Here is a 15,276-nt window from a genome sequence, read left to right as displayed (position 1 = left end):
TGGCTGAAACTTCTGCCATATAATTTACTATATATTGAAAAGTCATTCCTCATAATAAATAGTTTTCAAAAGCCTTCTTGTCTTTCTTGTCTGCAGCTTCATTTTTTGGACACATTGAAGAATCGCGGTCTAATGTAATCCTTATACATAGAATAGAGAACACCTAGAAGCAAAAAGATGTTGATCAATAGAGTATCCATAGAAAACAAACATTAAATTTCTTCACTTGTACTTTTCTTTTTTTTGGTCTTTTTAGGGCTGCACTGGCGGTACATGGAGGTTCCCAGGCTAGGGGTCTCACTGGAGCGACAGCTGCCGGCCTACACCACAGCTACAGCAACGTGGGATCCACGCCTTGTCTGCCACCTACACCGCAGCTCATGGCAATGCTGGATCCTTAACCTACTGAGAGAGGCCAGGCATCGAACCCACATCCTCATGGATACTAGTCGGGTTCATTAACTGCCAAGCCACAAAGGGAACTCCCCACTTGTATTTTTCTAAAACTAAACTACAAAAAAAAATTTTTTTTTTTTTTGGCCACACCTGTGATGTATGGAAGTTCCCAGGCCAGGGATCGAATCTGAGCTACAGTTGCAATTTAACACCACAGCTACAGCAACACCAGATCCTTAACCCCCTGCACCAGGCCGGGGATTGAACCTGCACCTCTGTAGCGACCCAAGTTGCTAAGTCAGATTCTTAACCCACTGTACCACAGTGGCAACTGCCTACAATTTAAAAACATACCAACCCCTCCAACTTACTAATTTTTGGCTTGGATCATACAAGTGACTCCAGAAAAGAAAAAAAAAAACCAAAAAACTGAGAACCCTTTAAGATCAGTATAAATCTGAATTTATGATGTTACTATGCCACCCTAAAGACTGGATTTTGAAATATTGGTGAAAAAGGAAAACGGGAAGATGTGGCTAGATGTTGAGATAAAAACAATAGGCACCTCAATCTAGCAATCTATTCAGTGTCTGCTTGTGCTCAGTATCCTGAAGAAAGCAAAGGTGAATGGATCTTAATTGTACTGCACTACACCAGGTGGTGTCAAAAATAGGTATTTATTAGGACTAAATGAGGTAATGATACAGAAAGCACAGTAACACATCATGAGCATTCATTAAGCGTTAGCTATGACTCTTCTGCAATATGCACTCATCCTCCAACCAAACCTAGTCTTCTTAATTCTTTCTTTTTCTTTTTTTTTTTTTTTTTTTTTGCTATTTCTTGGGCCGCTCCCACGGCGTATGGAGGTTCCCAGGCTAGGGGTTGAATCGGAGCTGCAGCCACCAGCCTACACCAGAGCCACAGCAACGCTGGATCCGAGCCGCGTCTGCAACCTACACCACAGCTCACGGCAACGCCGGATCGTTAACCCACTGAGCAAGGCCAGGGACCGAACCCGCAACCTCATGGTTCCTAGTTGGATTCGTTAACCACTGCACCACGATGGGAACTCCAATTCTTTCTTTTTTTTTAGGCTGCACTCTCGGCATATGGAGGGAGGTTCCCAGGTTAGGGGTCGAATCAGAGCTACAGCTGCCAGCCTACGCCACAGTCACAGCAACGCTGGGTCTGAGCCGCATCTGCAACCTACGCTGCAGCTCACGGCAATGCCAGATCCTTAACCCACTGAGCAAGGCCGGGGATCCAACCCACATCCTTATGGATACTAGTTGGGTTCTTAACCTGCTGAACCACAACAGGAACTCCTCTAATTATTTTCTTTTTTTCCCCTCTTAATATTTTTTTTTTCACAGTGATGCATGGAAAAGAGTACAGAAAACTTAAATCACCAGGTTAACATAGTTGTAGAGTGAACACCTGTAATTGTGGGTCAAGAAATAGACTATTACGGGCATCCTGGGAGCTCCCCAGCTTTCCCTTTTTGACCATGTGCCCTCTTTTTCATAGGTAATCACTGATCTGAATTTGATAATGGTTTTCCTTGTCTTTGTAGTGTGACTATTTAGTATCCCCAAACAGTTCCATGTTGCCTATTTCTTAGCTTTCCATACAGCAGGCATCTTTCTAAATTGCCATTCTGCCTATGTCACTCCTCTGTTTGAACCCTTCACTGGCTAACTTCATGTTATTACTCAGCTAACAAGCATATACATCTGTTGGGTTTTTTGTTTTTTTTGTTTTGTTTTGTTCCGTTTTGTTTGTCTTTTGACCTTTTAGGGCCGCACCTGTGGCATATGGACGTTTCCAGGCTAGGGGTCTAATTGGAGCTGTAGCTTCTGGCCTACACCACAGTCACAGCAACGCCAGATCCAAGCCACGTCTGCAACCTACACCACAGCTCGTGGCAATGATCCTTAGCCACTGAGCGAGGCCAGAGATTGAACCCGCAACCTCATGGCTCCTAGTCAGATTCGTTTCCACTGCGCCATGACGGGAACTCCTATTGGGGGTTGTTTTAATATCAGTTGAGCTAAGGTGTTACTCTCTTTTCCAGAGTTCCCTTCCCTGTGTGGTTCTGGGTTAGCTTGGCCATGGGAGACATTTTGCTTGAGATTTGAAGGTGAAAGTTGAAGCGGCAGCCGTCAGAGTCTTTTTGCACTTGGAAGGCGTGATGCAGAGCCCTGGGTGCTGTGACACCTTGCATGTGTTGTCTCAATGCTGGCTCACTTCGTTGTTGTTGGGCAGCAGTCAGGCCCACAGATCCTTCAGCTTCTTCTGGATCTCCTCCATTAGATCTTTTGGCTCCTAGGCCAGGTATGGATTAGCTTCATGATAGAAGGTGCCAGCCCTTCCTAGAGGTCATGCCATGATCAAGGTTGGGGTCAGCAAGACTCTGATTCAAGTTTCCAACTGCCTTTGTGGGTCACAGCTCAGCCTTGCAGATTCTTTCTCTTTCTTTCCCAGTCGCTTCCTTGCTCATCACTTCAGGTGCCAGAATTAGAAACATAGCCAGCAGCCTAACATGGACTGTTTAACCAGTTACCCAAATGGCTTAAGCTCATATCTATAATAAATCCCTTTTTATATAACACTACTAGTAGTTTTGCTTCTCTGAACTGACTGATACAGAATTTGGTATTGGAAGCTTATGGAGGAACATGACCTTGAGATAAGTTCTCTGAATTGCTTCGGGGTTATCTGGAATTGGTTTTCTGATTTGATTAGATTCCCACCCTCCCACCCCCCACCCCCCAGTGGCAAAGAGTATGCTAGCAGTTCATGGCATGTGGTAGCAACACATATCCCCCCCCTACTAAAAAAAGGACTTTCCATCGTGGCGCAGCAGAAACAAATCTGACTAGGAACCATGAGGTTGCAGGTTTGATCCCTGGCCTCGCTCAGTGGGTCAAGGATCTGGCGTTGCTATGAGCTGTGGTGTAGGTAGCAGACGTGGCTCAGATCTTGTGTTGCTATGGCTGTAGTGTAGGCTGGTGGCTACAGCTCCAATTGGACTTCTAGCCTGGGACTCTCCATATGCTGTGGGTGTGGCCCTAAAAAGCAATAAATGAATAAATAAAAACTTATCACCTTGCAGATAACCTTGAATCAGGTGCCTATAGAAAGAAGGCTTTGGGTGATACAGTATTTACTGCCACAGAACATTCAGCGGAATTGAAGTGTATAAGGAGCATAATAATAAGGTTGGTTCCTTCTCAGTATTCTGGAAAACTTTGGAAAACAATATGATGGACTCACAGCTTTCAATTCTTAGCTCAAGGTCTTGTGAGGGACCTGAAAGCTTTATGATGTTCCCAAATGAAACTCTTAACTCCTGTAGCCATGAGGCTGATATTTTTGAAAAAGGGACACAGGGACTAATCCTGTCAGTGACTAATCACAGCACACATTACAGTTCCAACCCCACAACAGGTCTTTTGTTGAAGTTAGGGCGTTGCTTTGGAAGGTGCGGGACTCTGAATGTTGACATGGGATCACGTGGGCAGCTTTCAGTGAAGCTGGGTCCTTGAACCCCTCTGCTTGACTGAGACTCCTTTGCCAATACAAACAGTCTTATCTCAGTCAACATGTGGACCAAAAAGTAGTCTCCATTAGATGAAGACTAGTGAAATAACAGAAATTCCTTGGTATACTTGTGTGGTAGAGAGCAACGGGGCAGTTTCGTCCATCAGGGAACTCTGGCAATGGCTGGAGACATTTTTGATTGTCACAGTGGGGGTGGGTGGGCACCCTGGCATCTAGTGGTTAAAGGCCAGGGATGCAGCTGAACATTCAGTATGCACAGGACAGTCCTCCACAAGGAAGAATAATCTAGTCCGAAATATCCATAGTGCTGAGATTGAGAAACTTTGCCATAAAGGAAGTTACCCAAAGGCTTAGGGAGATTATAATGGTAGATTGGATTTATCCTGCTTCCTCAGCCCCCTAAAAAATATACACAGGGACTAATCCTGTGAGTGACTAATCCACTTCCTTCGGCAGGGCTGTGAGAAATACATTTGTGAAGGAAGCCCTGGCATCCTGGAAGGGATCGATGGTGACGATTTTCTATAAACCGGGAAGAGACAGTAGGAATTTCTGGGCTCCCTGAATTCAGTGGGGAAGCTGAGACAGTGGAGTGGCAGGGGGTCAAGTGGCAGCATTTAACTGGCAAAAACAAGGAAAGCATGATTACTGTAATGGGCAGGAGAGCCTAAGTAGGAATCAGAATAGTTTAAGCCACGAAGATCTCTGGCGTTGGCTAAGGGATTACAGTGTACCTAGAGTTAAGAGTGGTGGACAGCATAGAAGCAGAAAAGCTCTAAGCGTTGGTCAACAGATTTGACTTGAATCGTCACAGTAGAGAGCCATGGCCCCTCAACCATTTTTCAAATTGGGGTCAATTCACAGTCCCAAAGTCCCTGGAATAAAGGAGGAGTCAGATTCCCTGAAGAAGAAGGGGAAAGACCCTGTGTCACAGCCCCAAAATGCAAATCCTCCTCCTAGCCTTCCCCAAAGGAACTTGTGCTTATTCACCAGGATGCCTGTGCAAGGGGAAGGAGAATAATCCCATTTGTGGGACACTGTTAAATGTTGGTTCTGAATTGATACTAATGCCTGGAGACTTAGTGTGTTCTCTGAGTCAAACTAGGAGTTGATAGTCAGGTTAATGGAGTTTTGCTGTGGGTCTGCTTTACAACTGGCCTGGTGGGTCCCTGTTAGTCTGCCTTAACGTTGTTTCCCCAGTTTGGAATGTGTGATTGGAACAGACAGGCTCAGCAACCGTCAGAATCTCACATTGGTTCCCTGACCCGTGGACTGAGAGCTGTTGTGTCAGGGAAAGCCAAATGTAAACCATTGTAACCTATCAGAGCAATGCTGCATTCCCGGAGGGATTATAGAGATTAGGGCTTCCTCAGGGACTTTAAAGATGCTGGGGTGGTGAATCCTACCACATCTGCATTCAGTTTGCCTCTTTGGCCAGAGGACAGATGGATCTTGGAGAATGATAATGGATTTCTTAACCAGATATGATCAGTCTAATTGCAGCTGCTGTACAGATGTGGTTTCACTGCTAGGGCAAATCAACACAATTTTTGCTATTTGGTTTGCGGCTATTAATCTGGTTGATTGCTCTTTTTTTTTTTTTTTTTCTGTATACCTTTTAGTAAAGGTCATCAGAAGCAGCTTGCTTTCATCTGGCAGGGCCAACACTATAGTTTTGTGTGTGTGTGTGTTACATTTTAGGGCTGCATCTGCGAAATATGGAAGTTCCCAGGCTAGGGGTTGAATCAGAGGTACAGCGGCCGGCCTATGCCACAGCCACAGCAACGCAGGATCCTTAACCCACTGAGCAAGGCCAGGAATTGAACCTGCATCCTCATGGATGCTAGTCGGGTTCATTACCGCTGAGCCACAATGGGAACTCCAGCACTATACTTTCAGTGTTTAAGCTCAGGGCTGTGTGAACTCTCCAGCCCTATGGCACAATCTAGTCTGCAGGGATCCCAATCACTTCTCCATTCCACAGGACATCAGATTAGTCCATTATATTGGTACAATATGACTATCAAGGGGAAATTGAATTGCTACAGTGGTAGGGTAAGGAAGAATGTCTCTGGAATGCATACTTTCTGGGGCATTTCTTAGAACTCCCATGTCCTGTGGTTAAAGAAGGTGGAAAATAATATCCCACACAAGAAGGATGGTTAGTGACCCAGATCATTTAAGAATGAAGGTTTAGATCAATACACCAGTCAGGTAACCTTGAATAGCCAAGGTGCTTGCTGGAGGCAAAGTGAGGATGAAATGGCTGGTGGAAAAACAGTTATAATACCGGCTATGCCCATATGACTGGTTGCAGATATAAAGACTATGAGGAGTTCCCATCATGACACAGCGGAAGCAAATCCTACCAGGAACCATGAGGTTGCGGGTTCCATCCCTGGCCTTGCTCAGTGGGTTAAGGATCCAGCGTTGCCATGAGCTGTGGTGTAGGTTGCAGACACTGCTCGGATCCCAAGTTGCTGTGGCTGTGGCTGTGGTGTAAGCTGGCAGCTGTAGCTCTGATTTGACCCCTAGCCTGGGGATATCCATTAAAGAAAAAAAAAAAAAAAAGACTATGGTAGTTATGAATATTTCTTCCTTATTTTGATATGAATACACTTATGTATACATTTACCAATTTTTTTGTTCTATTTGCCACTTCCATTTACCTGCCATCTCATATAAGAACTGTTAGTAGTTAGCTTTATACATCTCAGGATTTAAGTCACAGGATATCAAAGGGGAATGCACCTCAGCTCAGAGATGAATCAACATCACCCAAAGATGGACAAAGGGATTTCATAGCGTCCTTGGGGAGAGAATGTTTTTGGTTTTACAAGGGATGGTTGATTTGGCCATTGTCTTTATTTGAAGGTAAGTGTATTAAAAGAGGTGCATATGGATGCCTGGTTGACCAGGGATGGACGGTGATGGGTTTGTATCGTGTCTCCTTAGCTAAACTGTAACTAGATTTTCCAGAATTCCTTTCCTTTTATTCCTTGAGTAATTGCAGAAGAGACATTTTGCATGAGATCTAGAAGGCAGAAGTGAAGCAAGAGCCAAATTCCTTTCACCTTGGAAGGCACTCATGCAGCAGATTTTTGCTTATCTGCTGGCCTACCTGTTGGCCTGGGGCAGCCATCAGCAATGAAGCTACTATGGCTCCTGCTGAATTGCCTCATTCATCTTCTCTGACTCCTTGGACAGGTCGCTGCCACACCCGTCATCAAATGTGGAGGCTTAGAGATGGTGAGAAATCCACAAGGGTTTCAGGCCATCCTGTGTGTTCCAGCTCATCCTTGTGGGTTCCAGATCTTTCTTGCTTTCTCATTTTTCATCTTTCTTTGCTTTCTAACTCCTTGCCCTGCCCACTTCAGGTCCCAGCTCCTGATACCTAAGCAAGAGCCTCACAATTACATGAAATCCAAACAGGTATAATAAATTCCTTACTAGATGTAGCTACTGGGAGTTCTGCAGTCTCATTGATTCACCTACCATACCAAGCCATGCAGGGTTCCACTGACATGCCATGCTTCTGTGCCTTTGTTTTTGCCTCTGCCTAGAATCCCGACTGCCTTCTCTGCTTAGGTAATTCCTCCACATACTTGGCTCATCATCAGGTTTGCCTCCTTAGAGAAGCCTCCCCGTGGTCGTGCTTCCATAGCAACCTCTGCTATCTCGTGGTACCCATGACTTCTTATTGTCTTCTGCTCTTGGTCTCTTTTCTTTAGGAGACTAAATAAACTATTTGGAGGGTAGGGACTGAATCTTATCTCTGTATCTCTAGACCAGCACCATGCCTTGCACATACGTGCTCAATACATGTTGGCTGAAGGACAAAAATGAGGACTGTTATTTTATTTATTTATTTATTTTTGCCTTTTGTCTTTTTAGGGCCGCACCCATGGCATATGGAGGTTCCCAGGCTAGGGGTCTAATCGGAGCTGTAGCCGCCGGCCTACGCCAGAGCCACATGGGATCCAAGCCACGTCTGCGACCTACACCACAGCTCATGGCAATGCCCGATCCTTAACCCACTGAGTGAGGCCAGGGATCAAACCTGCAACCTCATGGTTCCTAGTCAGATTCGTTTCCGCTGCAGCACGGCGAGAACTCTGAGGATTCTTATTCTGAAGTCAAGTTTCTTGTATTTTGTTTAAGACTTGAATATCACCGCTCATAATAATAAGATAATTACCATATAATTCCCTCTATGCAAGCCCCATCCTCATCATCACTAGATAATCCTAGACCTACTTTTAGACTGATTCAGCCTTGCATAGCATGCAAGGGGAGCTAAGAACGCTGTGACTTGGTTTCAGTGTAGACAAAAATATTTAGATAATTTAGGTCCCAAAGTCGACTCCCTGTTAGAACTACCTGATTTAGCTGATGATATAACCTGAATTAACCAGGTAATTTTACACCTGTTCTTTGGATTTGTCTGTGTCAATACTGCTTCATTTATAGACTAACAGAAAAATGTGCCTATTGCTCAAAGCTTGGAATAAATGACAAACAAGTATATTGAGACTGGTGGGCTCTGAAAATGTTTTCTTCCCAGTTAAACTACTTTAATAGTTATATTTGCTGTTGAAATAGGTTGGGAACTGTGACGACTGCTCTTAGCTGAGCAGTAAAGGCTGAGTTCCATAACCACTGCTTTTAGCTGACTTACATAAGGTACAAACTATTCACTGCTCCTCTTGCTCTAGAGGATAAAAGAAACTATAAGCTAGTTCTCTCCTGGGTTTTTCTTTTTTAAAATTGAGGCATAGTCCACAGGCAACATTACTGGTGTACAACTTAATAATTCTGTATTTGTGTGTTTTGTGGAATGATCCCCACAATAAGTCTAGTTAGCATCTATCACCATACGTAGTTATAGAATTTTTCTTCTTGTGATGAGAACGTTAAAAATGTACTCTCTTGGAATTTCCCTTGTGATGCAGTGGGTTAGGGATCCAGCGTTGCCATAGGTGTGGCACAGGCCACAACAGCAGGGTGGGTTTGATCCCTGGCCCAGGAACTTCCACATGCTGGGGGTGTGCCCCCCCCAAAAAAAAACCCTACTCTCAGACACTTTTTTAAAAAATTGAGGTAAAGTTGCTTTACAAATGTTGTATTCGTTTTAGGTGGTATCGCGAAGTGATTCAGTTGTACATACGTGCATTCTTCTCACATACTTCTCCCGAGCAACCTTCAAATATGAAATACAGTGGTACTGACTCTAGTCATCATGCTATATATTACATCCCCATGACTTATTTATTTTATAGCTGGAAGTCTGAACTCTTTTGGCCCCCCCCCCCAAGTTTTTTTTTCTCAGTGGAGATCACCATCTTTCTTATCATTCCTCCTCCATTACAGCATCTTGACCCAACATTCATCCTCCGATATGAGTGAATGAATGAATGAATGAATGAATAAAAGTAGTCTCAGAGACCGCTGAACACAAGGTACAAATGAAGCTGGTTACCTAGAGTCACAGCTCCTACAGCAAATCCGTGGGCAGCAACTCTCATGTGAATAAGGTGAACGGACATGTTCTGATCTCTTCTGTATTTTAACTTGTAGAGCCCATAGGACACCACACTCACAAAGCCTGCTATTCCTGTGAATTAAAAAGAGGGGATTATATAAATAGCAGGCTAAAATTCCCAAGAGCTTATTTTTATTTTTTATCTTTTTGTCCTCGTGGCATATGGAGGATCCCAGGCTAGGGATCGAATCGGAGCTGTAGCTGCTGGCCCACACCAGAGCCACAGCAACGCCAGATCCGAGCCGTGTCTGCAACCTACACCGCAGCTCACGGCAACGCCAGATCCTTAACCCACTGAGTGAGGCCAGGGATCGAACCCGAGTCCTTATGGATGTGAGTCGGGTTCGTAAACTGCTGAACCACAACAGGAACTCCCCAAGAGCTTAGATAATTGAATAAAAGACTGTCCAAGAAAGGACCCAGAAGGTAAGCTGGCAAGATACCAAAGAATACTTCCTGTGGAGATTCAGTATTTGGAAGTTTGAGTTTTTCCCGGAAAAACCTGAATTGTAGAGTATAGTAACTTATCTAGTACTTACTAATTTTCCTGAGGCATGGTTTCCAATCTATAGACTGCAAGGCTTTTATTTGGGGCAAGCTACTTAGCCGGTGAGTGAACTAACCAACATCTCAGCATCCATAGCTATTGGGTTTTTGGCATTATTCCTCTCTACTTGTCATCAAATAAGGAGTAAACTAGTAAAGTCAAAGAAACTTTAATCTTCTGTGAAAATGAGATACTAAATTTTAATTAATTATAAAAAGATATGAATATTTGCACGAAAAGTATGTGACTCTGGGAAGAACTGTGATTCCAGAAAATTCCAGAAGCCCATACAGATATTTCTTTATTCCCTACATATGTCAGGGTGTAAATAGGACAACCAAGATTCTGTGTAACTGGCTTTAAAACAGAAAACTGATCAGCCAAACAGGAATAATTCTAGAAAGTGATTTGAAACTCTGTGAGAACTTAATACATGACATATCAAAATAACCAAACAACAGATAAGGGAATAACCATTTAATAAATACCATTAGTACAATTTATTGGTAGAAAGAACTAACTTGGATTTGTATCTCACAGCAGGCCCTACAAAAAAAAAAATGTGTATGGGTCAGAATTAAATGTAAAAATAAAACAAATCAACAAAATCTATAAGAAAACAGAACAGCATATTTATAACATTGAAAAGGGTGTAAAACAGACTTAAAACAACAAGGACATAAAAAGCAAAAAATGGAGTTCCCGTTGTGGCACGGTGGTTAACGAATCCGACTAGGAACCATAAGGTTGTGGGTTCGATCCCTGGCCTTGCTCAGTGGGTTAAGGATCCAGTGTTGCTGTGAGCTGTGGTGTAGGTTGCAGACACTGCTCAGATCCTGAGTTGCTGTGGCTCTGGCGTAGGCTGGCAGCTACAGCTCCGATTGGACCCCTAGCCTGGGAACTTCCATATGCCACGGCAAGCGGCCCTAGGAAAGGAAAAAGACAAAAAGACAAAAAAAAAAAAAAAAAAAAAAAAGGCAAAGAAACAAAACGGAGTCCCTGTTGTGGCTCAGTAAGTTACGAACCCAACTAGTATCCATGAGGATATGGATTCAATCCCTGGCCTTGCTCAGTGGGTTAAGGATCTGGTGTTGCTGTGGCTGTGGTGTAGGTCGGCAGCTGCAGCTCCAATTTGACCCCTAACCCGGGAACTTCCATATGTTGCAGGTGCAGCCCTAAAAAGAAAAAAAAAAAAAAAAGGACAAAAATGCTGTATTTTGATATAAGAATAAAAGGTTTTTGCACAACAAAAGTATGGGTCTGTTCGTGGGGGATCTCTCTTCCATCCTATTGACTTATGTGTCAATCCTTTCATCAATGCCACACTGTCTTGATTTCAGTATCTATATAGTAAGCCTTCCTATCAGGTAGGGGTGTTTCTTCCCACCCCAACAAAACTTGACCCTCTTATCAAATCAAGGCTCTGTGCTTACTGAAATTTGGTTTGTTTCTTTTAGAGATTAAAGTCAGAACCTTTACTGTTTCCCATTCACTGTCTTTGTAGTTTGTGTATAATTGAATTTAGCTAGGAACACTTTTATCTCTCTACTTTAATCACCCTAAATGTCTCTGGAAAAACAACTTAATTACAGCAGGCACAGTGATTAATTTCTGTCCCGTATAATAATCTGTTCTAGTGGCACTGAGTTCTTGAATTGATTTTCTAGTTAAAAATGCTAAAGAAGATGAATAAATCACTAAAAAATGATTTGCTTTCTTTTCTTGGGCTATTACAGGCCTTAATCAAATGAAGTGAAACTTCTAAACAGAATATTATTATAAAGTAAAATTTTGATTCTTTTCAATATGTGAATAATGACACTTAGAAAATTGCTAGATTTGCAGTGACATTTAACAGAGACATGACATATTTATTTAGAAGGTCTTGTAGAATTAATCACAAACATATGTACATCTAATTGAAATATTATTTTAATGGTTTCCAGACAAACACAAGGAAAGAGGCCTGGCTGAAGTATACAGTTTAGGGCATGAAGTATAAATAAACATGAAGTATACATGTTTAGGGCAGGGAGTTCCCTTGTGGCACAGTGGGCTAAGGATCTGATGGTGTCACTGTAGCAGTTGGGGTTGCTGCCATAGTTCAGGTTTGATCCCTGACCTGGAACATGCTGTGGGTGCAGCCAAAAAAAAAAAAAATAATAATAATAATAATGCTTAGGGCAGCTTAAGCATCCAAAGGAGAAGGAAGAGAAAGGATAGATTTTAAAACATAATATTGGTGCTTAGATGTGTGTGTGTGTGTGTGTGTGTGTGTGTGTGTGTGTGTGTGTGTGTGTGTTTTAAAGTCCGTATATATAACAGTATTTGTGGAAAACGTAAACATGATGTGTTGGGAAAGGATAAAGAGGCTAACACTCCATATCTAATTAAAATAACGCTTTTAAAATCTGGAGTTGGAGTTCCTGTTGTGGCTCAGTGGTTAATGAATCCAATTAGGAACCAAGAGGTTGTGGGTTCAATCCCTGCCCTTGCTCAGTGGGTTAAGGATCCGGCATTGCCGTGAACTGTGGTGTAGGTCGCAGACATGACTTAGATCTGGCATTGCTGTGGCTCTGGTATAGGCCAGCAGCTCCAGCTCCAATTAGACCCCTAGCCTAGGAACCTCCATATGCCACAGGTGCAGCCCTTGAAAAGACAAAAAAAATAGATAAATAAAAGTAAAAATAAATAAGTAAATCTGGAGTTTACTTAACTATTAACCTCAGCATCCGGAACACATCAGGAAGCCAGCAAAAAGCCACAAAGCACGAACTTCATGTTCTCAAGTGTACAGTAGGCTAATGCTTTCTCTTTTGCCTTTTTTAGTGCCACGCCTGAAGCACATGGAAATTCCCGGGCTAGGGGTGGAATCAGAACTAAAGCTGCTGGCATACACCACAGCCATAGCAGTGTGGGATCCAAACTGCATCTGCAACCTACACCATAGCTCACGGCAACGCCAGATACTTAACCCACTGAATGAGGCCAGGGATCAAACCCGTATCCTCATGGATACTAGTTGTGTTCGTTTCCACTGAGCCACAATGGGAACTCCAGGCTAAGGCTTTCATTCAGAGCTTCTTTACTCTGAATTGACTCAATTCTCTTAAGCTTGGATGTCTAGCTACTGGTACCACAGAACATTAGAAGCAGAAGTTTTTGATGGTACCCAACAGTAATAGAAGAAAGAAAAATATATATACAGTGGACACAAAATTTACATTGGAGTTGATTAAAGGACAAAGAGACATATAGATCTTAACTCATAGTGGGGCTACATCTTGATAAACCCATTGTAAGTTGAAAGCATTTTACATCAAAAATTCATTTGGAGTTCTCCTTGTGGCTCAGTGGAAACTAATCCAACTAGTATCCATGAGGATGTGGGTTCCATCCTTGGCCTCACTCAGTGGGTCAAGGATTTGGCACTGTCGTGAGCTGTGATGTAGGTTGCAGACATGGCTCGGATCTGGCATTGCTGTGGCTGTGGTGTAGGCTGGCATCTGTAGCTCCTATTTGACCCCTAGCCTGGGAGCGTCTATATGCTGTGGGTGAAGCCCTAAAAAGACATAAAAAAAAAAAAAAGAAAATTCACTTAATACACCTAACCTACTGAATATCATAGCTTTCTTTAAACATACTTAGAATATTTTACATTAGCCTGTATTTGGGCAAAGTCATCTGACGCAAAGCCCATTTTATAATGTAGCATTGAATATCTCATGTAATTTACTGAATATTGTACTGAAAGTGAAAAACAGAATGGGTATATGGCTACATAGTGGTTGTAATTGTACTGGTGGTTTGCCTTCATGATGGCGAGGCTGACTGGGAGCTGCTGCTGCCCAGCATCATAAGATAATATGGTACTGTGTGTGTGGCTAGCCCAGAAAAAGATCAAAATTCAAAGTATGGTTTTTGCTGAATGCGTATTGCTTTCTCATCATCTTAAAGTCGAAAAGTCATAAGTTGAGGACCATGTGAATACATCTCAGTCGTCCCTAACAGACTCAGTATAATCAACTGTTGCTGCTGCTACTGATTCTGAGTCTTCGCAGAAAAGTCATGGTCCATTCAGTCAATTCCATGTAGATTGGCTGGGAACTAGTAATCTTAGATAGACCTCTAATGAAAATGGATTAAACAGAGTTAAAATTTGATGCATAATAATAATAATAATAATAGCTAGTATTTATTGAGGATTTACTATATACTAGAAACTGTTGAAAACTTAACTCATACTCACGCATGGAAGGGATTAGCCTCAATTATCTTATAACAATTTCACTACTCAAAGATACTGGGTAAGGCATTATTGTATTATGATAAAAGGTTTTCAGTATCAGTCAAAGCTTGTACTTACCTACAGGGACAAAGGGGGAGTCTCTAGATTTCCTGATCAATCGAGATAACTGGCCTTCATCCTCATCTGCCGACCACTGGTTATTTGAAGACATTATTTTCTCTCTAGTAACAGTACAGGATAAATATGATTGCTATGAATAATTAAATACAATGTTTCCCAATATACTCTTTTTTCCCCCTTATACTCTTTTTTTTTTTTTTTCCTTTTTTTGGCCCCACCCGGGGCATCTGGAAGTTCCCCGGCTAGGGATGGAATCCAAGAGGCAGCTGTGTCCTAGGCCAGATCTGGGCAATGTAGGATCCTTAACCCACTGAGCCGGGCCTGGGATGGAACCCTACTGCCTCAGAGTCAACTTGGGATCCTAAGCTGCTGTGCCACAGTGGGAACTCCCCCACCACACACTTGATTATGTGTTTTTCCGTCTTCATTTGCTTGACATGCTTATCTGCTCAATTGAAGTAAACAGTTATCTTCCCTTCATCCTTTAAATTGTGGAATCCTTTCATTTTGTTTAGGGGGGGGAGGAAAGAAAAATACACAGAGGTAATTAATGATCATAGGATTCCAAGAAGGCAGAGTGAAAACACAGGTCTTAAGTACCTTTCACGCTTCAGCATTTGAAAGCATTGGGAACTTCAGCACTTCCACAAAACAGAATGCGGAGTTTCTGTCACAAAGTATCATTTTAAAAGAATGATGGCATTGCCAGCATAGGCCTAAATACCTCTAGATTTACAAGTGATGGAAGAATGATCACTCCTCTTCTGCAGAATGTGTAGCTTATTACAGTCATTGAGATATTTACCAGGTGCCTGCCATATCCCAGGTGCTATGGTGGACAATGGAAATAATCTT

General features: G+C 42.6%; 1 protein-coding gene across 1 annotated transcript; it reads right to left on the bottom strand.

Annotated features, from left to right (window-relative positions):
* On the bottom strand, positions 1-14,527 carry HIGD1C (HIG1 hypoxia inducible domain family member 1C). Its single transcript, XM_021081718.2, has 3 exons — positions 14,419-14,527; positions 9,443-9,577; positions 1-163 (listed from the first exon to the last, which is right to left on the bottom strand). Exons 1-3 carry the CDS (start codon positions 14,510-14,512, stop codon positions 99-101), a joined length of 294 nt encoding a protein of 97 aa, XP_020937377.2. The 5' UTR covers positions 14,513-14,527; the 3' UTR covers positions 1-98.
* Between the last annotated feature and the right edge of the window lie 749 nt (positions 14,528-15,276).

The sequence above is a fragment of the Sus scrofa genome, chromosome 5 (genome assembly GCF_054392235.1).
Source record: "Sus scrofa isolate SSC_HxYL_T2T_F1_AM1 chromosome 5, Sscrofa_HxYL_maternal_Yorkshire_Landrace_v2.0, whole genome shotgun sequence".
Lineage (NCBI taxonomy): Eukaryota > Metazoa > Chordata > Mammalia > Artiodactyla > Suidae > Sus > Sus scrofa.
Note: the sequence above shows the minus strand (reverse complement) of the source record. Positions and strands in the feature narration are given on the sequence as shown.